The sequence below is a fragment of the Eurosta solidaginis genome, chromosome 4 (genome assembly GCF_040869045.1).
Source record: "Eurosta solidaginis isolate ZX-2024a chromosome 4, ASM4086904v1, whole genome shotgun sequence".
Classification (NCBI taxonomy): domain Eukaryota; kingdom Metazoa; phylum Arthropoda; class Insecta; order Diptera; family Tephritidae; genus Eurosta; species Eurosta solidaginis.
In genome coordinates this window covers 120533824-120561333 of record NC_090322.1, presented here as the reverse complement: position 1 = coordinate 120561333, position 27510 = coordinate 120533824, and the positions used below count along the sequence as shown (strand labels likewise).

The 27510-nt window shown below is 38.8% G+C and overlaps 1 protein-coding gene across 1 annotated transcript in view; it reads right to left on the bottom strand.

The window, feature by feature from the left end:
- Positions 1 to 27510, bottom strand: part of LOC137248664 (tyrosine-protein kinase receptor torso) — a 193587-nt gene that overhangs the window by 48636 nt on the left and 117441 nt on the right. The window contains exons 14-19 of the mRNA XM_067779566.1: positions 23749 to 23935; positions 20785 to 20920; positions 20614 to 20719; positions 13885 to 14071; positions 10921 to 11056; positions 10750 to 10855 (exon numbers count right to left, since the gene is read on the bottom strand). Of these exons, the coding sequence (XP_067635667.1) occupies positions 10750 to 10855; positions 10921 to 11056; positions 13885 to 14071; positions 20614 to 20719; positions 20785 to 20920; positions 23749 to 23935 (858 nt within the window). The remainder of the gene's footprint in view (positions 1 to 10749; positions 10856 to 10920; positions 11057 to 13884; positions 14072 to 20613; positions 20720 to 20784; positions 20921 to 23748; positions 23936 to 27510) is intronic.

The following is a 27510-nucleotide window of genomic DNA, read 5'->3' as shown; positions in this document are numbered from 1 at the left end:
AATTCATAATTCGGATTTTAAAGATTGGAAAACCTTATCTCAAGCTTTGCTTCCAGCTTCAGTTAAAATATCATTTACGTCTTTGCGTTGCGCTATCTTCGAAAAAAATTATCCATTGGTTAAACTACACTATGGTTATTTTGACGATAGCGAAAAAAAGGTATACGATCTCAATACAATTGTGCGGTCAAGACGAAATTCTCTCATACTTAGTAAGGGTCCTGTTACCTTGTATGATCACTTCTTACACATTTCATCTTCAAAATATAACGACCTAAAAGCTCTCTGCGAAAATAATATCATACCAAAACAATTTCACTATGAATATTGTAACGAATTTACTTGCAAATCCTCTTATTTGCAATCCTCTGCTAAGTTCGAATCACTAAACTGTTGAATAAATAACTCCAATATTGAATAATGGAAAAATGGCCTTTATTAAAGTACTTCACAATGACACTTATACTTTGTTACTCGCTGGCTTAATAACCAAACTGATTGATAATTCAAATTGAACTCTACTATTGGCCGCCAGATCGCGTGCTTAATCAATAACTGATTGATTGCTCAACACAAACTGAATTACTTCTTACTCGCCTGCCCCGCTTTTATAGTTTACGCTGCATACTTCTAGGCTCTTCCATTTCCAGAACTTACCAACTATATTCGTGTGTGTATAGTTCTCATATAGTTTCTACTTGTTACAATTGCCTACTTTTTAGCGCTTCTCAGATGTACATATGTGAGTTTGTAGTTTACAGTCTCCCGCACACACATAAGTGTATAAGTAAATTCATCTGTGTCTGTGACATCTCATCTCTCGCTGCCTTGTATGTAAATGTTGCTCGTCGGAATGTGTACATATGTGTAGACGCAATTATTGATTCGTTTATGTAGATACATAATGATTGAATTATTGATGTGAATTCACGTCACTGCTTAGCATCGGCCTGGAGATGGCAGCACTCCTTAGTTTTGCTAATATTCGTAACACTGCCCTCCACCTAAGTCTGATGGTCCCGATCAGACAAATCTCCCAATCTAAACGCCGCTAGCATCTCCAAATGTACCACCCTTCTAATCCGTGGTTCCCCAGTGGTTTGTATGCGGTAGATGGTATCACTGATCTTCTTCACAACTTTGTACGGGCCTTCCCAACTGCACCGAAATTGGGCTGGAACACCTTTCCGCCGGTGAGGGTTGTTTAACAGTACCAAATCTCCATTCCGAAAACCTTCCGAATTATTTTCCCTGTCGTACCTGGGTTCCATCTTACTACTCATTATTCTGGATCGTTCTCTCGCACTCTGTTGCTTGGCCAATGAAGAACTACTTTGTAGAGCTTGTTCTTGACGGATTGGCTTCACATACTCAGTATCGTTTCGACGTTTCCCAACAAAAGTGCGCGCTGGCTTGAAACCATCCTTGCATTCTTTCTGAAAAATTCTTTCAGTGAATTTAGTGCGTCCATTAGGGTTTGTTGATGCCGGTCTTTTCCTCGCAGGTACTTTTAATTTCGCTTTATTTGGCACATTCGATCCATCAACCTTTGCTCGATCTACTTTCCTTGACTTTCGTGGTCTCTGTCGAATCTCCTCCACCAGCACTCGCTTACTGCTGAACCCTTTTTCCAAACTGAAGTTAAGTGGCACATCTTGGTTCTCATAATGCATCACCCTTCTCTGCATATCGATCTTGATGTCCTGGTCAACCAAGAAATCCACTCCCAATATAACTTCATCAACGATCTCCGCCACAACGAATTTGTGTAGAACCATGACCTTCCCAATTAGGACTTCACATATTACTTCTCCCTGAACTTGGTTATATTCGCCTGTGACCGTACGCAACCTCGCTCCAGGTAATGACTTTACTCTCTTGTATACCAAATCAGATCGAATCAAGGAATGAGATGCGCCCGTATCTACAGTCAGTACACGCTCCTTGCCATCGACATTCCCTCTGACGGTAAGACTGCTCGATTTTCTACCAATTTGCAACACAGATATCACAGGGCATTCAATAGCTGGATCTAGCTCTCGATCTCTACCTCTTACTCGCTCTTGCTCATCTCCTCCAGCTTTGCGTTTACGGCCACCCACATTGTTGGAACTATTAGGACCAAGATCGCAGTGACGTGCAATGTGACCGGACTTCCCGCATTTGAAACATTTCATAACTCCGGCATTTTTCTCTTGTGATCCCTTCAGAGCTTCCAAAATTGTATCTACCCACTCCGGCCTTTCTACTTCCACACGATGAGCTTTGTATGCTGGTTTACTCAATAATGACGCCGTTTCCTGAGTCAATGCATGGGATACCGTTTCAGAAAATGTTTGCTTTGGGTTCGCGTATGTGGCTCGCTTCGTTTCGACATCCCTTATGCCATTTATAAAGCTCTGAATCTTCACTCTTTCCGTGTATTCCACAGGTGCATCCGCATTTGCAAGATGAGCCAATCTTTCAATGTCCGAAGCAAACTCCTGCAAAGTCTCGTTAGCTTTTTGGTAGCGGTTTTGCAATTCTATTTGAAATATCTGTTTCCTGTGTTCGCTTCCGTATCGCCGTTCCACAGCAGCCATCAATGCGTCATAACTGTTCCGTTCGTACTCTGGAATAGTCTGTAAGATTTCGGCAGCTGGTCCTTTCAATGCTACGAAGAGTGCGGCAACTTTATCTTCCACATTCCAGTTGTTCACTGCTGCGGTCTTCTCAAACTGTAGCTTAAAGACCTGGAAAGGAACAGAACCGTCAAAGGATGGTGTTTTTACCTTTGGATTACTCGCTGAAACTGCTGGACGATTTAGTTGTAACTGCTCGATACGTCCTCTCAAAGCATCCACCTCGGCCTCGATTTTATCCTGTCGACCACTGAAGCCTTCATGAAACTGGGTTAGTTTTTCTTCCATATGCGCTTCCAGTTTAGATGATATACGGGTTTCCTGCTCTTCTAGTTGTGTGGATATCTGTGCTGAAATTTGTGCTGACATTTCCGAAATACGCGTTTCTTGTGCTTCAATCTTTGATGTTATACGTGTCTCTTGGGATTCCATCTTAGATGTTATCTCTGTCGACATTTCTGACATACGCGTTTCTTGTGCTTCAATCTTCGATGTAATCTGTGCCGACATTTCTGACATACGCGTTTCTTGTGCTTAAATCTTTGATGTTATACGTGTCACTTGGGATTCCATCTTAGATGTTATCTGTGTCGACATTTCTGACATACGCGTTTCTTGTGCTTCAATCTTCGATGTAATCTGTGTCGACATTTCTGACATACGCGTTTCTTGTGCTTCAATCTTGGATGTTATATCTGTCTTTTGCGATTCTAGTTGTGATGCCATATATGTCTTCTGCTCTTCCAGTTGAGATGACACTGTCGATGTTTGAGCAGATATTGCAGCTAAAATCATGTTCAAGTCTGTGCTGGTAACCGTCTGCGATGTTTCGTTTTTCTCTTCAATTTTTGTTGTCTCCTCGCTATCAAGATGAAAGACATACTCTTCCACATCAATTCCTTCTGCTTCCATTGCCTCTCGTAGCCGTGCCTGAAGTTCAAGTTTAACGCCGCTTGTATTCAATCCAAGGCTCTCCAACTCCTTCTTTAGTTGCTGGATCTTCAATTCACTGAACTTTGCCATGTCCTTGTTGTCCTTTGGAATTTATTCAACAATTCCTCTTCTGACACCAATTGTAACGAATTTACTTGCAAATCCTCTTATTTGCAATCCTCTGCTAAGTTCGAATCACTAAACTGTTGAATAAATAACTCCAATATTGAATAATAGAAAAATGGCCTTTATTAAAGTACTTCACAATGACACTTATACTTTGCTACTCGCTGGCTTAATAACCAAACTGATTGATAATTCAAATTGAACTCTACTATTGGCCGCCAGATCGCGTGCTTAATCAATAACTGATTGATTGCTCAACACAAACTGAATTACTTCTTACTCGCCTGCCCCGCTTTTATAGTTTACGCTGCATACTTCTAGGCTCTTCCATTTCCAGAACTTACCAACTATATTCGTGTGTGTATAGTTCTCATATAGTTTCTACTTGTTACAATTGTCTACTTTTTAGCGCTTCTCAGATGTACATATGTGAGTTTGTAGTTTACAGTCTCCCGCACACACATAAGCGTATAAGTAAATTCATCTGTGTGTGACATCTCATCTCTCGCTGCCTTGTATGTAAATGTTGCTCGTCGGAATGTGTACATATGTGTAGACGCAATTATTGATTCGTTTATGTAGATACATAATGATTGAATTATTGATGTGAATTCACGTCACTGCTTAGCATCGGCCTGGAGATGGCAGCACTCCGTAGTTTTGCTAATATTCGTAACAATATATTAGCTTATCCCATACTGGAAGGATAATAGATACATTGCCTGAGACAGACGAAGATGACTGAATTATTTTGTTTACAACAATACTGTTTAATATATTGTGTTCAAATTTGGAATTGTATAAGTTTCCTTTAATTTCAAATGTATGTATGTACTAAAAAATTACAATAAATACGCCTTTAATGTGCCCCTATGTAATCTGAAAAATGTAATTAAATAACTTAAAATTTAAGGTTACCAACAAAATAGTGTTTGGAAAGGGAGCCAACATGACAGCAAAAAAACGTAAGTACAGATAACAGGACTTTCGGTACAGTGCGGTCAAAAACCGAAGTCTTAATTGTAGGCTCAAGAAATATTTTATACACATACCAAATTTCATGATAGTAGCTATTTTTTGTCAGAAGATAATTACAAAAAACCTTCTACTGTAAAATTTACTTTATGTTGGTTACACTTAAATTGCGAGAAGGGTTCGATATGCACAAGCACGGTTCGCACAAGCAACCCTCTCCCTCATATCCCTGCATTTCGCCATCAAAACATAATTCTACTAAAACGCTGCAAAAGTGGCTGAGATCCGCCTAGGGCCACTCTTGACCTATCTCCAAGTCCAGCTTGATTGAGTTTTCCCCCCAGCTTTGGAATTTTCAAAATAAATGAATAGCAAATCCTCTCTAAAATTTGCATAAATATTAAAATATATAAAAATTTAAAATTTGGCATATAGTTAAAATGTATGAAGAAGAAGAAGAAGTTAAAAGTTAGTATACCGAAAACAAAAGTCCTTAAATGCAACTAAACTGTGGAGCAAAAGGTTGCTAATATGAATGTATACGAGAGAAAGATGTTGCGAAATTGAAGTTATTATTATTTCCGATTAAAAACATCAATCAAAGGAGGATTATTCAATTAAATTAAAATAATACCTAGATTTAGTCCCATTTGGATTTAAACCCACTGTGGAAAACAAAAAAAGTTAAATTTTAAATATCCATTAGATTTTCAAATAATAATTATCAACGTGAATATGTAATGTAACTAGCGATCGCTCATCAACATATGCCTATGTTGTTGTTCGTGTACAGCAGCCTCTCAAACATGCGACAAATATAAATTGTAAGGAATGAGAATGATCGAACATGTTTGAGAGAGAGTTGTATGATGTGGTTTGAACCCAAATTATAGCTTAAAAATTTTTTTGTTGCGATCTCTCTTAAGCATTTTGTATGAATTCGGATGGTTACCGTCATTCGCAAATTTATTATAGATGGGCAATTTTATATTTAAAAGAATATTTGAATGCTTATGATATTCCTAATGCCGCAACTGCAAGCGTGAAGGCCTTCGATGCTATGTAGCAATGCAATATATATATATATATATATATATACATATATATATATATATATATATATTTATATACTGTTACGAATATTAGCAAAACTAAGGGGTGCTGCCATGTCCAGGCCGATGCTAAGCAGTGACGTGAATTCACATCAATAATTCAATCATTATGTATCTACATAAACGAATCAATAATTGCGTCTACACATACATATGTACGTATACGAGCAGCAGAGAACCAATGCACAAACACATGCATATATCTTATCTGAGTTGTCACAAGAGAGGGCAATAATTTGTGCAAGTATTACTCACCACCGTGGTGTGATGGTAGCGTGCTCCGCCTATCACGCCGTATGCCCTGGGTTCAACTCCCGGGCAAAGCAACATCAAAATTTTAGAAATAAGATTTTTCAATTAGAAGAAAATTTTTCTAAGCGGGGTCGCCCCTCGGCAGTGTCTGGCAAGCGCTCCGATTGTATTTCTGCCATGAAAAGCTCTCAGTGAAAACTCATCTGCCTTGCAGATGCCGTTCGGAGTCGGCATAAAACATGTAGGTCCCGTCCGGCCAATTTGTAGGGAAAAATCAAGAGGAGCACGACGCAAATTGGAAGAGAAGCTCGGCCTTAGATCTCTTCGGAGGTTATCGCGCCTTACATTTATTTTTATTTTATTACTCAAATGAGAAGTTATAAACGTAGTTATGGCTGGCGATTTTGTAGCTGAAACTAACTAGTAAGTTCTGGAATGGAAAAGCCTGGAAGTATGCAATGAGAAATCAAAAAGTATAAAAGGCGCGACAGTAGAGGCGAAGAGAGAGTTTCATTTAAGTTATCTGTCAGTTTGGTTGTTAAGCCAGCTAGTTGCAAAGTATAAGTGTTATTGTGAATTACTTTAATAAAGGCTATTTTTCCATTATTCAATATTGGAGTTGTTTATTCAACAGTTTAGTGATTCAGCAGAAGATTGCAAGTAAATTCATTACGATTGGTGTCAGAAGAGGAATTGTTGAATAAATTCCAGAGGACAACAAGGACATGGCAAAGGTCAGTGATTTGAAGAGCCAGCAACTGAAGAAGGAGTTGGAGAGCCGTGGATTGAATACAAGCGGCGTTAAACTCGAATTTCAGGCACGGCTACGAGAGGCAATGGAAGCAGAAGGAATTGATGTGGATGATGGGGACGAGACAACAACAAAAATTGAAGAGAAAAACGAAACATCGCAGACAGTTACGAGCACAGACTTGAACATGATTTTAGCTGCAATATCTGCTCAAACAACGACAGTGTCATCTCAACTGGCAGAACAGGAGCCACGTTTAACATCCCAACTGGAATCACAGGAGCCACGTATTACATCCAAGATGGAAACTCAACTGGCAGAACGGAAGACATATATGGTATCCCAAATGGAATCACAGGAGACACGTATATCCGAAATGTCGTCACAAATAACATCCAGGATTGAAACAAAGGAGGCACGTATATCCGAAATGTCGGGACAAATTTCAGCACAGGTATCATCGCAGATCTCTGTACAACTAGAAGCCCGTATGGACGAAAAAATAATGCAGTTTGAGAACAAAATCGAGGCTGAGGTAGATGCTTTAAAAAGTTGTATACAGGAGCTGCAACTAAATCGCCCAGTTATTTCAGCAAGCAATACGAAGGTAAAAACAACCATCCTTTGACGGTTCTGTTCCTTTCCAGGTCTTTAAGCTAAAGTTTGAGAAGACCGCAGCAGTTAACAACTGGAATGTGGAAGATAAACTTGCCGCACTCTTCGTAGCATTGAAAGGACCAGCTACCGAAATCTTACAGACTATTCAAGAGTACGAACGGAACATTTATGACGCATTGATGGCTGCTGTAGAACGGCGATACGGAAGCGAACACAGGAAACAGATATTTCAAATAAAATTGCAAAACCGTTACCAAAAAGCTAATGAGACTTTGCAAGAGTTTGCTTCGGATGTTGAAAGGTTGGCTCATTGGCAAATGCGGACGCACTCGTGGAATCCACTGAAAGGGTAAAAATCCAGAACTTCATAAATGGCATACGAGATGTGAAAACGAAGCGGGCTACATATGCGAATCCAAAACTAACATTTGCTGAAACGGTATCCCACGAATTGACTCAGGAAACAGCGTCACTTTTGAGTAAGCCTGCATACAAAGCTCATCGCGTGGAAGTGGAAAGGCCAGACTTGGTAGACACAATTTTGGAAGCATTAAAAGGAACGCAGCAGAAAAACGATGGTGCCGTCAAATGCTTTAAGTGTGGGAAGCCAGAGCACATTGCACGTTATTGCAGTACCAATCCTAACAATTCCAGCAATGTGGGTGGCCATAAACGCAAAGCTGGAGGAGATGAGCAAGAGCGAGTAAGAGATAGAGATCGAGAGCTAGATCCAGCTATTGAATGCCCTGTGATATCTGTGTTGCAAATTGGTAGAAAATCGAGCAGTCTTACCGTCAGAGGGAATGTGGATGGTAAATAACGTGTACTGACTGTAGATACGGGCGCATCTCATTCCTTGATCCGATCTGACTTGGTCAACAGGAAAATAAAACCGTTACCTGGAGCAAGGTTGCGTACGGTCACTGGCGAGTATAACCAAGTTCAGGGAGAAGTGATATGTGAAGTCTTGATTGGAAAGGTCACGGTTCTACACAAATTTGTTGTGGTGAAGATCGTTGAAGAAGTCATATTGGGAGTGGACTTCTTGGTTGACCAAGACATCAAGATCGATATGCAGGGAAGGGTGATGCGTTATGAGAACCAGGATATACCACTTAACTTCAAGTTGGAGAAAGGGTTCAGTAGTAGTCGAGTAATGGTGGAGAAGACTCGACAAAGGCCACGAAAGTCAAAAGGAAAGGCTGATGGATCGAATGGGCCAAATAAAGAGAAATTAAAAGTACCTGCAAGAAAAAGACCGGCATCGACAAACCCTAATGAACGCACTAAAACGACTGAAAGAATTTTTCAGAAAGAATGCAAGGGTGGTTTCAAGCCAGCGCGCACTACTGTTGTGAAACGTCCAGACGATAATGATGATGCAAAGTCAATCCGTCAAGTGCAAGCTCTGCGAAGAAGTTCATTGGCCAAACAACAGAGTGCGAGGGAAAGATCAAGAATAATGAGTAGTAAGATGAAACGCAGGTACAATGAGAACAAAAATTCGGAAGGTTTCTTGGAAGGAGATTTGGTACTGTTATACAACCCTCACCGGCAGAAAGGTGTTCCGTCCAAGATTCGGTGCAGTTGGGAAGGCCCGTACAAAGTTGTGAAGAAGAACAGTGATACCATCTACCGCATACAAACCACTGGGAAACCACGGAGTAGAAGAGTGGTACATCTGGAGATGCTAGCGGCGTTTAGATCGGGAGATTTGTCTGATCGGGACGATCAGACTTAGGTGGAGGGCAGTGTTACGAATATTAGCAAAACTAAGGGGTGCTGCCATCTCCAGGCCGATGCTAAGCAGTGATGTGAATTCACATCAATAATTCAATAATTATGTATCTACATAAACGAATCAATAATTGCGTCTACACATATGTACGTATACGAGCAGCGGAGAACCAATGCACAAACACATGCATATATCTTATCTGAGTTTTCACAAGGGAGGGCAATAATTTGTGCAAGTATTACTCAAATGAGAAGTTATAAACGTAGTTGTGGCTGGCGATTTTGTAGCTGAAACTAACTAGTAAGTTCTGGAATGGAAAAGCCTGGAAGCATGCAATGAGAAATCAAAAAGTATAAAAGGCGCGACAGTAGAGGCGAAGAGAGAGTTTCATTTAAGCTATCTGTCAGTTTGGTTGTTTTGTTGGAGTTATTTATTCAACAGTTTAGTGATTCGAACTCAGCAGAAGGTTCCAAATAAGGGATTTGCAAGTAAATTCGTTACAATACATATATAATATATACCTATATCTACTTTTTTTTGATGCCCCTAAATATTCAAGCACACCACGTACAAATGCATATCTAGTTATAAGATTTTATTATTGTTACTTAAATACATATTTTTCATAAAACATAGTTATTTTGTTGTTGTTGTACATACATATTGTATGTACATAAGCATGTGCGGATATACGAATGCAATTTCAGCTTAAGTGAAATTCAACGATTTTTAATGATAAATATTTTGTTTTTGCAAAGTGAATTTTTTCCCATTTACACACATATGTATAAAGCTTTTTGTTGAATTTGAAGTTAAAGATAAAAAAACGAGTATGCTTGTAGGAATCATTATAGTTCTACCACCTCATACTTTTTGTTGTATTTTTATGAAATAATAGGCAAACTAAGCTAAGATCCTTAATATTGTAATGGATTGATTTTGATAAAGTAATAGTTGTTAAACAGGGTAGATAATTTATGTTTGCTTTGGTTTGAGACACAGGAGTTAGTGGTAATATATCAGGGCCTCAATAACATCTATGAGGCCAATGGTAGGGCGGGTACAGAGGCAGCCACCCATCATTGCAACAATGAGCTGTCATGCATAAAGGTAGGTATACGGTGTGTCATATTGATGAAGTGTGGCATGCATGTGCGTTCGTTTGTTTTTTTTTTTCTTATGGTAGAGTATCCCAGTGTACAAAACAAATTATTCTGTTTGACCATTGACTGGGGAGAGTAGTGCTGTGCAGTGATCACGTTAAGGAATCCACGAAGCTGAAGCTCCGGGCCTGAACGCCAGTGCACACGCCGTGGTCATCGCACCTTGTCACAAGCACTGCTGCTCGGTTGTTCTTGAATGTGCCTGTTGCACAATCAGTCGATGGATATCCTAACAAACACATTTACAATTCTTTGATATTCATTTGATATTTTCTGAAATACAGTTCTTTTCCAACTGTATTTCAGAAAATAACCAATATTATTACAGTAATATTATTTTCCGTACAATTTGATAGCCGCTAAGAAAGAAGATTAATGCACATTTCTGTAGCTTGATTTTTTCTGGGGAAGCTTAAGCGAACTTTTGTAAGCCCCCTCGTGTATTACCAAATATACCAACCTTTCGGGTTTTTGTATTGGTATAAATACCATGACGTGATAAGCCAAAATCCGATACTTTCAAAGTCTTATTTGAGTCTATAAGTATATTGCGCGCAGCTAGGTCCCTAAAAGATGTAAAACATAAGAAAATAATAAATCCGCATACATATTATTATTAGGCACTTTTTACCTATGCGTTATCTTTTGTTCTTCTAAAAAACGCATTCCATTCACAATTTGTAGAGCAAAGTTATATAGTTCTTTATGATCCAAAATATACTCAAACGGTTCATTTGAAACCTCATTATCAATAATTGTGTAAGTGGCTATAAAAGTAGACAGACCTGTCTGGTTATATGATATATATCTATATAATTATGATTATACTCGAGCATACTGATAAATATCCCGCAAAATACTGTAAACAAATAAAATTGCAAAACTTATGGTCCTGAGGTCCTGTAGTGATTCCATCTACAGCGTTAACTGAGTTAAAAAAAGGAAATGGCTGTTCGTTCGGTAGGTCCAGACGAATAATTATTTTCTGATTCTTCCGGAATATTTCTTAAATTATTCGCAAAAATAGAAACAAACAATAACCACAAAAAAATTATTCGACCGGAATTTTTAGACAATGAAATTTCCTGGATGAATAGGGATTGTCCATCGTATAAGAATGAAAGTAGTTCCATTGTCAATTGCTCAATAGAAAATGCACAATCCTTATGATGAAAGGGCGGTCAAGTACACATCGCCGAGCATTCACAATTTCTAAAAACTGGTATAAAATACAACTCCTCGCTAGTAGCACTTTGGAAGAATAAAGGAGGACTAATGCAGCTTACAAGGCGTATATAACATAATCCCCTAGCCATATATGAGTGGCTTTTGATATGTCCCCGAAATTTAGAAATGGGGCTTCGTGAAACGGGTATCTCATTGGCACAAACCCCCTGCGACAAGAACAACAATTTCCAAAGCTGTTAAATTATATACTTTTTTTCAAATGCCAAAGAAGTTTCTTTCTTCTTGGTACAGAGTAATCGCACTAGAACTATACCCATAAATATCAACATAACATTAATTTTCCACTTACTAATTTTAAAAATTAATGAATAAACATATTTGAACTCATGGTTTAACTTCTATATGGTTGGCTCACTGTACAATAACAAAATATGTCTGTTCAAATTGTCAAAATCTGTGTATTAGTAGTGTTGGTCCGAATGGTATGGAATGGAAACATATAACTTAGCAGTTTTTGTATGTGTAAGAAAATGTTGCCAATGTGTTGGTTGTAATTTGAGTTTGCCATCTCCTTTTGACAATCCCATCGACCATGCAATGAAATAAATAACACCAGCTGATGAGATGAGCCAACCATATAACTGAGCCATGATTTTAAATAAACAAAAAAAATAAAGGAATCCGAAATATGTTTCAATTCCTTCTATGCTCTTTTTTATCTTTTACAAAGTACTAAAGATCTAGCATAAGCATTATATAAACAAGTAAGGAAGGCTAAGTTCGAGTGTAACCGAACATTACATATTCAGCTGCCAAATTACAGCTTGCAAAACTTTTAAATTACCTTCTTTTAAAAGTGGGCGGTGCCACGCCCATTGACCAAAATTTTACTAATTTTCTATTCTGCGTCCACCTACCAAGTTTCATCGCTTTATCCGTCTTTGGTAATGAATTATCGCAATTTTTTCGTTTTTCGAAATTTTCGATATCGAAAAGTGGATGTGGTTATAGTCCGATTTCGTTCATTTTAAGAAGCGATCTGGGATGAGTGCCCAGGAAATTACATACCAAATTTCATTAAGATAACTCAAAATTTAATCAAGTTATTCTGTTTACGGACAGACGGACGGACGGACATGGCTAAATGAATTTCTTTTTTCGTCAAGATCATTTTGATATATAGAAGTCCATATCTATCTCGATTAGTTTATGCCGTTACGGGTTACCGTTATGCGAACAAAATTAATATACTTTGTGAGCTCCGCTCAGCTGAATATAAAAATACCCAATATTAACTTAAAAAAAATACCCTCTCTTATATGTATTGGATTGGACATAATGACAACGGACTTTCTTTATTATTCCATGGGCATTGTGAATTCCTAGAAGTGAAGAATGTTTCTATTCCTTCAATGCCATACCTACTTGTCAAATAAACTGACAGGGAAAATAGCTGTTTCGAATGAAAGAAAGGTTTGTTTGTTTGCTCGCGGTAAATAAATTGAACTGCTTTGAATTGCCAATTTGTGTTACAAACCAACTTTTTTTTCAAATGTGTCTATGTCAATATGAAATATGAAATAAATATGTATTTTTAATAGAGAAAATATGAGCAGCCAGTAAAGCAAACATTTTAAAATTTATTTGTATTTGCATTATGCAAGATACCAGTCGTTTACAAAAATGTTTGAAAAGCACTATCGAGCAAATGATTTATGTTATCGAACAACGATCGAACAGGTGATCGAGGCTGTTTACTGTTGTGTTTTTCAAACATTTTCGACTCGTATGATTTCACAACGGCCATGGAGATGCAAAAAAAAAACATAACTCCAAAGCAGTAGGAGCGAAAACGGACCCCACCTATACAATCTTGGATAAGCCCCCGAATATGGAGTAAAATAAGAGGATACTACTTTACAACAGGGTAGACTGCAATACACGTCCAAAAACGTCGGGAAAGGTTTTGACCTTAGTATCATTAATCCGAAGGCGAAAATGTTGCGTCTATCTATACAAATTCACGAAATCCCGAAAAATGACTGGACCATTCCGAAACCAGGGGTGGTATCCGTCCAGAACACCTTTATATAAAAATATATATAAAAATATAAAGTAAAGTAGAAAAAAACTGAAATTAACAAAAAAAAAAAAAAAAAACAAGAAAAAGAAGGGAAACGAAACAAAGGAAAGGAATGGAAAAGAAAGGGAAGGAGAGGTAAGGAAAATAAAGGAAATCCAAAAATGGAAAGAAAATATAGGGAAATGAAGTGATAGAAAAGGTGATGAAAGAAAATTAAATGAAGGGAAAGAAAGTGAAGGAAAGCAAAAGTATAGAGCCGTTTGGAGTGGTTGAATTTCAATCACTGGTCGAACGAACTCTAGTACGAATACATATTATACTTACTCTCAGCGACGGATGATTTTGGATGATGATTTATATCACTTCTACTCTCTATTGATTGAGAAGACATTCGCAATTCTATGTATTTTACTTTTCCTTTCATTTGTACCTGCTTACTATTCGGAGAGTTGATTTTACCATTTATCTTGATATTGGAAGCATCCAAACGTACTGTGCGAAGATAGGTCAACTATAGCAATGATCATACATATTTAAATTAGTGAACTGAATCTGTGAAGCCAACTATTTTAAGGATAATTGAGAATAACGTTTTAATATTGCTCTCTAGCGTTACACAAATTTTAAAATTATGCACATTAAGGTAGAAATATTCAGTTTACGGTAAAACCTTGGTAAGAGTGTTCCATAGAGCTATCCAGCTCTAGACCACGCTCACTGTAACGATCCGGATCAGTTCTATGAGAGCTGGCAGCACTCAACTCATGTCTACAAATAATAGGGTGCCTGTTATTTACCAGCTTTTTGCTCCGAACTGCACCTAAATTTTTGGTTCAAAACTTATCGAAAAAAAACCGATTTCTTCGGTATCCACATTCGACTTAATCGGTGGTAGCTCCAAGCGATTTGTTTTATATCCTACTTAAATCAACCGGCAAAATCGGTAGTCTTTTACCGGAAAACAAGTTTTTGTTAGCATTGCTCATCCACTCATCACATCGATTTTTCAAAATATTCCAATTTTTTTAATATATTCCCTGGCGTTCCTATATGTCTACTGAATAGTATACATTCCCCAAAACCCATCTGCAACATCAACGGAGCTAACCGCGCACATCTAAAGTTGTATTGTATGCAGTTCTTCTAACCTAAATACTTGTTCACTTGTATAGCCTTAATCAAATCTAGTTACATTTTCTTTTAGGACAGGTAAATGTGTTTTTATATTCATATGTTAGATTATTCGACAATTTAGCGATTCGAACATTAGCAGAAGGTGCATAATAATCGGAATTCCCCAAAATTCGTTAGAATACGTTTAAGCCCTAGTGATCCGCCACTGCTCAAATTATAGGGGAATTGACAAACTGAGTGTTGTTCCAAAACTATTCGAGTTGATCATCACAAAGCAACTGTCGCATAAAGTATCGGCGGCGATAGGAGAGCTCAGGGAGATATGTAGCTGTTTATTTTATTACAAAGCTCATCGATGCGTGGGCCTGGGCCTGTGGAAATTATTGTGCAGTCATCGGCATAGTGACTGCTTCTCGTGGTGAAGGTAGCTTCGATATGTAGAAGTTAAACAAAACCGGGGATAGGTCACCACCCTATGGTAACCCCTTGTTTAATTCTTCTGGGTTTAGATATTATGTTCCTATTTTCACCGATGCTTGCCGACCAGACAGATAATTTTTGGTTCACCTTTTGAGACTTGTGAAAGGGAGGACCCTTGCAGTAAAGTGCTTTTGTTGACCGTATAAAAAGCTTTTGCTAGTTCAAGCCTTACGCGTACTGTTCTGTGTTTTTGATTCAATCCGCAAATTATCTATGTGTTGATGGCGTTTAGCGCGGTGGTAGTGCTATATTTTTCGATAGCCAATCTGATGATTGGAAAGACGCAAATTTGCAGTGAAATAGGAGGCAGAATGGCTTCAAGTGTCTTGGTTACTGGCGATAGGAGAGATATCGAAGATAGCATTCTCCTACGTTAGCTGGTTTCCCAGGCGTTAATAGCGGGACCACCCTGGCCATTTTTCATTTTTCGGGGATGACAAAGGTGGACAGGGACAGGTTGAAGACATGCGCTAGATAATTAAATCCCTCTTTGCCAAATTTTTTAAGCATTGGCATGGCTATGCCGCCTGGACCTACTGATTTACACGGTTTAGCATGAACGATAGCATCTTCAACCTCTTTGGCGGTTATGGTAATAGGAAACGCGCTGTGTTTATACTTGTGTCCGCGTCTGTTGGCCCGCCGTCTAGCTTTGTCAACCGTAGAATATTGACGGAAGTAAGCGCTCGCATCCGACACTATATCGCCAAAGGCGCTGGATATTTTGTCGTTGTACTTAGTCGGGTTAGCCGTATGCCCTGGGTTCAACTCCCGGGCAAAGCAACATCAAAATTTTAGAAATAAGATTTTTCAATTAGAAGAAAATTTTTCTAAGCGGGGTCGCCCCTCGGCAGTGTCTGGCAAGCGCTCCGATTGTATTTCTGCCATGAAAAGCTCTCAGTGAAAACTCATCTGCCTTGCAGATGCCGTTCGGAGTCGGCATAAAACATGTAGGTCCCGTCCGGCCAATTTGTAGGGAAAAATCAAGAGGAGCACGACGCAAATTGGAAGAGAAGCTCGGCCTTAGATCTCTTCGGAGGTTATCGCGCCTTACATTTATTTTTATTTTATTACTCAAATGAGAAGTTATAAACGTAGTTATGGCTGGCGATTTTGTAGCTGAAACTAACTAGTAAGTTCTGGAATGGAAAAGCCTGGAAGTATGCAATGAGAAATCAAAAAGTATAAAAGGCGCGACAGTAGAGGCGAAGAGAGAGTTTCATTTAAGTTATCTGTCAGTTTGGTTGTTAAGCCAGCTAGTTGCAAAGTATAAGTGTTATTGTGAATTACTTTAATAAAGGCTATTTTTCCATTATTCAATATTGGAGTTGTTTATTCAACAGTTTAGTGATTCAGCAGAAGATTGCAAGTAAATTCATTACGATTGGTGTCAGAAGAGGAATTGTTGAATAAATTCCAGAGGACAACAAGGACATGGCAAAGGTCAGTGATTTGAAGAGCCAGCAACTGAAGAAGGAGTTGGAGAGCCGTGGATTGAATACAAGCGGCGTTAAACTCGAATTTCAGGCACGGCTACGAGAGGCAATGGAAGCAGAAGGAATTGATGTGGATGATGGGGACGAGACAACAACAAAAATTGAAGAGAAAAACGAAACATCGCAGACAGTTACGAGCACAGACTTGAACATGATTTTAGCTGCAATATCTGCTCAAACAACGACAGTGTCATCTCAACTGGCAGAACAGGAGCCACGTTTAACATCCCAACTGGAATCACAGGAGCCACGTATTACATCCAAGATGGAAACTCAACTGGCAGAACGGAAGACATATATGGTATCCCAAATGGAATCACAGGAGACACGTATATCCGAAATGTCGTCACAAATAACATCCAGGATTGAAACAAAGGAGGCACGTATATCCGAAATGTCGGGACAAATTTCAGCACAGGTATCATCGCAGATCTCTGTACAACTAGAAGCCCGTATGGACGAAAAAATAATGCAGTTTGAGAACAAAATCGAGGCTGAGGTAGATGCTTTAAAAAGTTGTATACAGGAGCTGCAACTAAATCGCCCAGTTATTTCAGCAAGCAATACGAAGGTAAAAACAACCATCCTTTGACGGTTCTGTTCCTTTCCAGGTCTTTAAGCTAAAGTTTGAGAAGACCGCAGCAGTTAACAACTGGAATGTGGAAGATAAACTTGCCGCACTCTTCGTAGCATTGAAAGGACCAGCTACCGAAATCTTACAGACTATTCAAGAGTACGAACGGAACATTTATGACGCATTGATGGCTGCTGTAGAACGGCGATACGGAAGCGAACACAGGAAACAGATATTTCAAATAAAATTGCAAAACCGTTATCAAAAAGCTAATGAGACTTTGCAAGAGTTTGCTTCGGATGTTGAAAGGTTGGCTCATTGGCAAATGCGGACGCACTCGTGGAATCCACTGAAAGGGTAAAAATCCAGAACTTCATAAATGGCATACGAGATGTGAAAACGAAGCGGGCTACATATGCGAATCCAAAACTAACATTTGCTGAAACGGTATCCCACGAATTGACTCAGGAAACAGCGTCACTTTTGAGTAAGCCTGCATACAAAGCTCATCGCGTGGAAGTGGAAAGGCCAGACTTGGTAGACACAATTTTGGAAGCATTAAAAGGAACGCAGCAGAAAAACGATGGTGCCGTCAAATGCTTTAAGTGTGGGAAGCCAGAGCACATTGCACGTTATTGCAGTACCAATCCTAACAATTCCAGCAATGTGGGTGGCCATAAACGCAAAGCTGGAGGAGATGAGCAAGAGCGAGTAAGAGATAGAGATCGAGAGCTAGATCCAGCTATTGAATGCCCTGTGATATCTGTGTTGCAAATTGGTAGAAAATCGAGCAGTCTTACCGTCAGAGGGAATGTGGATGGTAAATAACGTGTACTGACTGTAGATACGGGCGCATCTCATTCCTTGATCCGATCTGACTTGGTCAACAGGAAAATAAAACCGTTACCTGGAGCAAGGTTGCGTACGGTCACTGGCGAGTATAACCAAGTTCAGGGAGAAGTGATATGTGAAGTCTTGATTGGAAAGGTCACGGTTCTACACAAATTTGTTGTGGTGAAGATCGTTGAAGAAGTCATATTGGGAGTGGACTTCTTGGTTGACCAAGACATCAAGATCGATATGCAGGGAAGGGTGATGCGTTATGAGAACCAGGATATACCACTTAACTTCAAGTTGGAGAAAGGGTTCAGTAGTAGTCGAGTAATGGTGGAGAAGACTCGACAAAGGCCACGAAAGTCAAAAGGAAAGGCTGATGGATCGAATGGGCCAAATAAAGAGAAATTAAAAGTACCTGCAAGAAAAAGACCGGCATCGACAAACCCTAATGAACGCACTAAAACGACTGAAAGAATTTTTCAGAAAGAATGCAAGGGTGGTTTCAAGCCAGCGCGCACTACTGTTGTGAAACGTCCAGACGATAATGATGATGCAAAGTCAATCCGTCAAGTGCAAGCTCTGCGAAGAAGTTCATTGGCCAAACAACAGAGTGCGAGGGAAAGATCAAGAATAATGAGTAGTAAGATGAAACGCAGGTACAATGAGAACAAAAATTCGGAAGGTTTCTTGGAAGGAGATTTGGTACTGTTATACAACCCTCACCGGCAGAAAGGTGTTCCGTCCAAGATTCGGTGCAGTTGGGAAGGCCCGTACAAAGTTGTGAAGAAGAACAGTGATACCATCTACCGCATACAAACCACTGGGAAACCACGGAGTAGAAGAGTGGTACATCTGGAGATGCTAGCGGCGTTTAGATCGGGAGATTTGTCTGATCGGGACGATCAGACTTAGGTGGAGGGCAGTGTTACGAATATTAGCAAAACTAAGGGGTGCTGCCATCTCCAGGCCGATGCTAAGCAGTGATGTGAATTCACATCAATAATTCAATAATTATGTATCTACATAAACGAATCAATAATTGCGTCTACACATATGTACGTATACGAGCAGCGGAGAACCAATGCACAAACACATGCATATATCTTATCTGAGTTTTCACAAGGGAGGGCAATAATTTGTGCAAGTATTACTCAAATGAGAAGTTATAAACGTAGTTGTGGCTGGCGATTTTGTAGCTGAAACTAACTAGTAAGTTCTGGAATGGAAAAGCCTGGAAGCATGCAATGAGAAATCAAAAAGTATAAAAGGCGCGACAGTAGAGGCGAAGAGAGAGTTTCATTTAAGCTATCTGTCAGTTTGGTTGTTTTGTTGGAGTTATTTATTCAACAGTTTAGTGATTCGAACTCAGCAGAAGGTTCCAAATAAGGGATTTGCAAGTAAATTCGTTACAATACATATATAATATATACCTATATCTACTTTTTTTTGATGCCCCTAAATATTCAAGCACACCACGTACAAATGCATATCTAGTTATAAGATTTTATTATTGTTACTTAAATACATATTTTTCATAAAACATAGTTATTTTGTTGTTGTTGTACATACATATTGTATGTACATAAGCATGTGCGGATATACGAATGCAATTTCAGCTTAAGTGAAATTCAACGATTTTTAATGATAAATATTTTGTTTTTGCAAAGTGAATTTTTTCCCATTTACACACATATGTATAAAGCTTTTTGTTGAATTTGAAGTTAAAGATAAAAAAACGAGTATGCTTGTAGGAATCATTATAGTTCTACCACCTCATACTTTTTGTTGTATTTTTATGAAATAATAGGCAAACTAAGCTAAGATCCTTAATATTGTAATGGATTGATTTTGATAAAGTAATAGTTGTTAAACAGGGTAGATAATTTATGTTTGCTTTGGTTTGAGACACAGGAGTTAGTGGTAATATATCAGGGCCTCAATAACATCTATGAGGCCAATGGTAGGGCGGGTACAGAGGCAGCCACCCATCATTGCAACAATGAGCTGTCATGCATAAAGGTAGGTATACGGTGTGTCATATTGATGAAGTGTGGCATGCATGTGCGTTCGTTTGTTTTTTTTTTTCTTATGGTAGAGTATCCCAGTGTACAAAACAAATTATTCTGTTTGACCATTGACTGGGGAGAGTAGTGCTGTGCAGTGATCACGTTAAGGAATCCACGAAGCTGAAGCTCCGGGCCTGAACGCCAGTGCACACGCCGTGGTCATCGCACCTTGTCACAAGCACTGCTGCTCGGTTGTTCTTGAATGTGCCTGTTGCACAATCAGTCGATGGATATCCTAACAAACACATTTACAATTCTTTGATATTCATTTGATATTTTCTGAAATACAGTTCTTTTCCAACTGTATTTCAGAAAATAACCAATATTATTACAGTAATATTATTTTCCGTACAATTTGATAGCCGCTAAGAAAGAAGATTAATGCACATTTCTGTAGCTTGATTTTTTCTGGGGAAGCTTAAGCGAACTTTTGTAAGCCCCCTCGTGTATTACCAAATATACCAACCTTTCGGGTTTTTGTATTGGTATAAATACCATGACGTGATAAGCCAAAATCCGATACTTTCAAAGTCTTATTTGAGTCTATAAGTATATTGCGCGCAGCTAGGTCCCTAAAAGATGTAAAACATAAGAAAATAATAAATCCGCATACATATTATTATTAGGCACTTTTTACCTATGCGTTATCTTTTGTTCTTCTAAAAAACGCATTCCATTCACAATTTGTAGAGCAAAGTTATATAGTTCTTTATGATCCAAAATATACTCAAACGGTTCATTTGAAACCTCATTATCAATAATTGTGTAAGTGGCTATAAAAGTAGACAGACCTGTCTGGTTATATGATATATATCTATATAATTATGATTATACTCGAGCATACTGATAAATATCCCGCAAAATACTGTAAACAAATAAAATTGCAAAACTTATGGTCCTGAGGTCCTGTAGTGATTCCATCTACAGCGTTAACTGAGTTAAAAAAAGGAAATGGCTGTTCGTTCGGTAGGTCCAGACGAATAATTATTTTCTGATTCTTCCGGAATATTTCTTAAATTATTCGCAAAAATAGAAACAAACAATAACCACAAAAAAATTATTCGACCGGAATTTTTAGACAATGAAATTTCCTGGATGAATAGGGATTGCCCATCGTATAAGAATGAAAGTAGTTCCATTGTCAATTGCTCAATAGAAAATGCACAATCCTTATGATGAAAGGGCGGTCAAGTACACATCGCCGAGCATTCACAATTTCTAAAAACTGGTATAAAATACAACTCCTCGCTAGTAGCACTTTGGAAGAATAAAGGAGGACTAATGCAGCTTACAAGGCGTATATAACATAATCCCCTAGCCATATATGAGTGGCTTTTGATATGTCCCCGAAATTTAGAAATGGGGCTTCGTGAAACGGGTATCTCATTGGCACAAACCCCCTGCGACAAGAACAACAATTTCCAAAGCTGTTAAATTATATACTTTTTTTCAAATGCCAAAGAAGTTTCTTTCTTCTTGGTACAGAGTAATCGCACTAGAACTATACCCATAAATATCAACATAACATTAATTTTCCACTTACTAATTTTAAAAATTAATGAATAAACATATTTGAACTCATGGTTTAACTTCTATATGGTTGGCTCACTGTACAATAACAAAATATGTCTGTTCAAATTGTCAAAATCTGTGTATTAGTAGTGTTGGTCCGAATGGTATGGAATGGAAACATATAACTTAGCAGTTTTTGTATGTGTAAGAAAATGTTGCCAATGTGTTGGTTGTAATTTGAGTTTGCCATCTCCTTTTGACAATCCCATCGACCATGCAATGAAATAAATAACACCAGCTGATGAGATGAGCCAACCATATAACTGAGCCATGATTTTAAATAAACAAAAAAAATAAAGGAATCCGAAATATGTTTCAATTCCTTCTATGCTCTTTTTTATCTTTTACAAAGTACTAAAGATCTAGCATAAGCATTATATAAACAAGTAAGGAAGGCTAAGTTCGAGTGTAACCGAACATTACATATTCAGCTGCCAAATTACAGCTTGCAAAACTTTTAAATTACCTTCTTTTAAAAGTGGGCGGTGCCACGCCCATTGACCAAAATTTTACTAATTTTCTATTCTGCGTCCACCTACCAAGTTTCATCGCTTTATCCGTCTTTGGTAATGAATTATCGCAATTTTTTCGTTTTTCGAAATTTTCGATATCGAAAAGTGGATGTGGTTATAGTCCGATTTCGTTCATTTTAAGAAGCGATCTGGGATGAGTGCCCAGGAAATTACATACCAAATTTCATTAAGATAACTCAAAATTTAATCAAGTTATTCTGTTTACGGACAGACGGACGGACGGACATGGCTAAATGAATTTCTTTTTTCGTCAAGATCATTTTGATATATAGAAGTCCATATCTATCTCGATTAGTTTATGCCGTTACGGGTTACCGTTATGCGAACAAAATTAATATACTTTGTGAGCTCCGCTCAGCTGAATATAAAAATACCCAATATTAACTTAAAAAAAATACCCTCTCTTATATGTATTGGATTGGACATAATGACAACGGACTTTCTTTATTATTCCATGGGCATTGTGAATTCCTAGAAGTGAAGAATGTTTCTATTCCTTCAATGCCATACCTACTTGTCAAATAAACTGACAGGGAAAATAGCTGTTTCGAATGAAAGAAAGGTTTGTTTGTTTGCTCGCGGTAAATAAATTGAACTGCTTTGAATTGCCAATTTGTGTTACAAACCAACTTTTTTTTCAAATGTGTCTATGTCAATATGAAATATGAAATAAATATGTATTTTTAATAGAGAAAATATGAGCAGCCAGTAAAGCAAACATTTTAAAATTTATTTGTATTTGCATTATGCAAGATACCAGTCGTTTACAAAAATGTTTGAAAAGCACTATCGAGCAAATGATTTATGTTATCGAACAACGATCGAACAGGTGATCGAGGCTGTTTACTGTTGTGTTTTTCAAACATTTTCGACTCGTATGATTTCACAACGGCCATGGAGATGCAAAAAAAAAACATAACTCCAAAGCAGTAGGAGCGAAAACGGACCCCACCTATACAATCTTGGATAAGCCCCCGAATATGGAGTAAAATAAGAGGATACTACTTTACAACAGGGTAGACTGCAATACACGTCCAAAAACGTCGGGAAAGGTTTTGACCTTAGTATCATTAATCCGAAGGCGAAAATGTTGCGTCTATCTATACAAATTCACGAAATCCCGAAAAATGACTGGACCATTCCGAAACCAGGGGTGGTATCCGTCCAGAACACCTTTATATAAAAATATATATAAAAATATAAAGTAAAGTAGAAAAAAACTGAAATTAACAAAAAAAAAAAAAAAAAACAAGAAAAAGAAGGGAAACGAAACAAAGGAAAGGAATGGAAAAGAAAGGGAAGGAGAGGTAAGGAAAATAAAGGAAATCCAAAAATGGAAAGAAAATATAGGGAAATGAAGTGATAGAAAAGGTGATGAAAGAAAATTAAATGAAGGGAAAGAAAGTGAAGGAAAGCAAAAGTATAGAGCCGTTTGGAGTGGTTGAATTTCAATCACTGGTCGAACGAACTCTAGTACGAATACATATTATACTTACTCTCAGCGACGGATGATTTTGGATGATGATTTATATCACTTCTACTCTCTATTGATTGAGAAGACATTCGCAATTCTATGTATTTTACTTTTCCTTTCATTTGTACCTGCTTACTATTCGGAGAGTTGATTTTACCATTTATCTTGATATTGGAAGCATCCAAACGTACTGTGCGAAGATAGGTCAACTATAGCAATGATCATACATATTTAAATTAGTGAACTGAATCTGTGAAGCCAACTATTTTAAGGATAATTGAGAATAACGTTTTAATATTGCTCTCTAGCGTTACACAAATTTTAAAATTATGCACATTAAGGTAGAAATATTCAGTTTACGGTAAAACCTTGGTAAGAGTGTTCCATAGAGCTATCCAGCTCTAGACCACGCTCACTGTAACGATCCGGATCAGTTCTATGAGAGCTGGCAGCACTCAACTCATGTCTACAAATAATAGGGTGCCTGTTATTTACCAGCTTTTTGCTCCGAACTGCACCTAAATTTTTGGTTCAAAACTTATCGAAAAAAAACCGATTTCTTCGGTATCCACATTCGACTTAATCGGTGGTAGCTCCAAGCGATTTGTTTTATATCCTACTTAAATCAACCGGCAAAATCGGTAGTCTTTTACCGGAAAACAAGTTTTTGTTAGCATTGCTCATCCACTCATCACATCGATTTTTCAAAATATTCCAATTTTTTTAATATATTCCCTGGCGTTCCTATATGTCTACTGAATAGTATACATTCCCCAAAACCCATCTGCAACATCAACGGAGCTAACCGCGCACATCTAAAGTTGTATTGTATGCAGTTCTTCTAACCTAAATACTTGTTCACTTGTATAGCCTTAATCAAATCTAGTTACATTTTCTTTTAGGACAGGTAAATGTGTTTTTATATTCATATGTTAGATTATTCGACAATTTAGCGATTCGAACATTAGCAGAAGGTGCATAATAATCGGAATTCCCCAAAATTCGTTAGAATACGTTTAAGCCCTAGTGATCCGCCACTGCTCAAATTATAGGGGAATTGACAAACTGAGTGTTGTTCCAAAACTATTCGAGTTGATCATCACAAAGCAACTGTCGCATAAAGTATCGGCGGCGATAGGAGAGCTCAGGGAGATATGTAGCTGTTTATTTTATTACAAAGCTCATCGATGCGTGGGCCTGGGCCTGTGGAAATTATTGTGCAGTCATCGGCATAGTGACTGCTTCTCGTGGTGAAGGTAGCTTCGATATGTAGAAGTTAAACAAAACCGGGGATAGGTCACCACCCTATGGTAACCCCTTGTTTAATTCTTCTGGGTTTAGATATTATGTTCCTATTTTCACCGATGCTTGCCGACCAGACAGATAATTTTTGGTTCACCTTTTGAGACTTGTGAAAGGGAGGACCCTTGCAGTAAAGTGCTTTTGTTGACCGTATAAAAAGCTTTTGCTAGTTCAAGCCTTACGCGTACTGTTCTGTGTTTTTGATTCAATCCGCAAATTATCTATGTGTTGATGGCGTTTAGCGCGGTGGTAGTGCTATATTTTTCGATAGCCAATCTGATGATTGGAAAGACGCAAATTTGCAGTGAAATAGGAGGCAGAATGGCTTCAAGTGTCTTGGTTACTGGCGATAGGAGAGATATCGAAGATAGCATTCTCCTACGTTAGCTGGTTTCCCAGGCGTTAATAGCGGGACCACCCTGGCCATTTTTCATTTTTCGGGGATGACAAAGGTGGACAGGGACAGGTTGAAGACATGCGCTAGATAATTAAATCCCTCTTTGCCAAATTTTTTAAGCATTGGCATGGCTATGCCGCCTGGACCTACTGATTTACACGGTTTAGCATGAACGATAGCATCTTCAACCTCTTTGGCGGTTATGGTAATAGGAAACGCGCTGTGTTTATACTTGTGTCCGCGTCTGTTGGCCCGCCGTCTAGCTTTGTCAACCGTAGAATATTGACGGAAGTAAGCGCTCGCATCCGACACTATATCGCCAAAGGCGCTGGATATTTTGTCGTTGTACTTAGTCGGGTTCGATAGGGCCTTTACGGTCCCACACCGGCATAGTGATTACAATTCTTAAGGTGCTCTTGCCATTTCGCCCGCTTGTGTTTATCCACAAGCAGTCAGATACGCTGCTTTATGTCCTTATTTGGGGTTCGCCAGGGTCGTGCTGTTTTATAAGGTCACGTTATCTCGCTAGAGTTGTGGCCTTCGCTGTAAAATGTGGCCGGATTTTCGAGATTCTTCCGGCAGGAATAAAACGAGCCGACGCGGGTTCGGCGACCTTGCGGAAAGTTCGCTCCCCTTGAAGGGCTTAATCGGGATTGGGACGGCAGCAACTTTCCTGTTTTGAAGTTGATAATAGTGCTTTTTTCCGTAGTGATATAGTCGGTTGATCGCTAGAGCGAAAGTAGTATGGATGCCAATGTTACCATCGCCTGCCAATTGACGCAGTTAACAAGTCCTGCGCTCACGATGGAAATGTCTGGCGAACTATAACAGCTTCGTACCACACTTGTGGGAGCGTCCCCGTTTATCGTGCAGAAGGCCGCTTCTTCAATTTGGTCCGCCAGCATCTCACCCCTGCTGTCCGCCTGTACATCAGAGTGCCACAGCTCGCTGTGGGCACTGAAATCGCCTAGAATAATGCGATTTTCACCAGTGAGTAAGTGCGCTGATGTCAGGTGACAGGGGGAATGTAGATATTAATAATTTCTAAATTTGCATCGCCTAACTGGACAGATATGCCTTGACGTTCCGGGATCAAATAGATTATATTGCAATAAGTGGTGGGTGATAAATGCTAGTTCGCATCCATTTCCGCTCCCGCGAACTTTTTTGGGGTTGTTGTAGCCATAGCAGGTCTGCAACGCAGATCTTTCCGTGAGTTGTCTCTTCGATCGCAGCAATTCGGATGTTGTGCCACTTCATGAAATTGACAAACTCTATGATCTTCCCAGTTAACCCATTACAGTTTAACTGCAGTATTCTGAAGTACAAAAAGCAAGACGGTAAAACTCTAGGAGTAAGTGAGGGGTGACTGCGCATGGGTAGGGGGAGGCCAGGCTGCAAGTGCTGAGACTGGGTGTCCTTGGGTACGCATCTTAGTCCCGGTGTAGTTGGGTTTGCGGGCTGACAAAATGGCGTGATGAAACCGGTGGGGGGGGGGGGGGGGGGGGGTGGTTGTTGTTGCTGAGACCGGAACATCTAGGAAAGTTGCACCGTCCAAGGCAACAACTGCATTGGGCACATTGTCGCAAACATACTGTAACGAATTTACTTGCAAATCCTCTTATTTGCCCTTCTGCTAAGTTCGAATCACTAAACTGTTGAATAAATAACTCCAATATTGAATAATGGAAAAATGACCTTTATTAAAGTACTTCACAATAACACTTATACTTTGCAACTAGCTTGCTTAATAACCAAACTGATTCATAGCTCAAATGAAACTGATTATTTATGCCTCAGCCTGTGCCGCTTTTATACTCTTCGGTTTCCTCGTTCACCCATTTCTCGTAAGGTCTAGTAATTTCGTGAACCTGATGCTTGTTTATGAGCTATATACACGTAAATTTGCAATTTGTATCCATAGGCGTGTGTATACGTGAGCGGCTGATGATGACATGCGCTTGTGAGTATCTCTCTCTGTTACCCCGCATGTATGTGTGCAGACATAATTATTAATTTGTTTACGTATGTACATACAAGTGTAGCTTGTTTCATTGTGTTGTGGCTTTATTTACTTAGTATTAG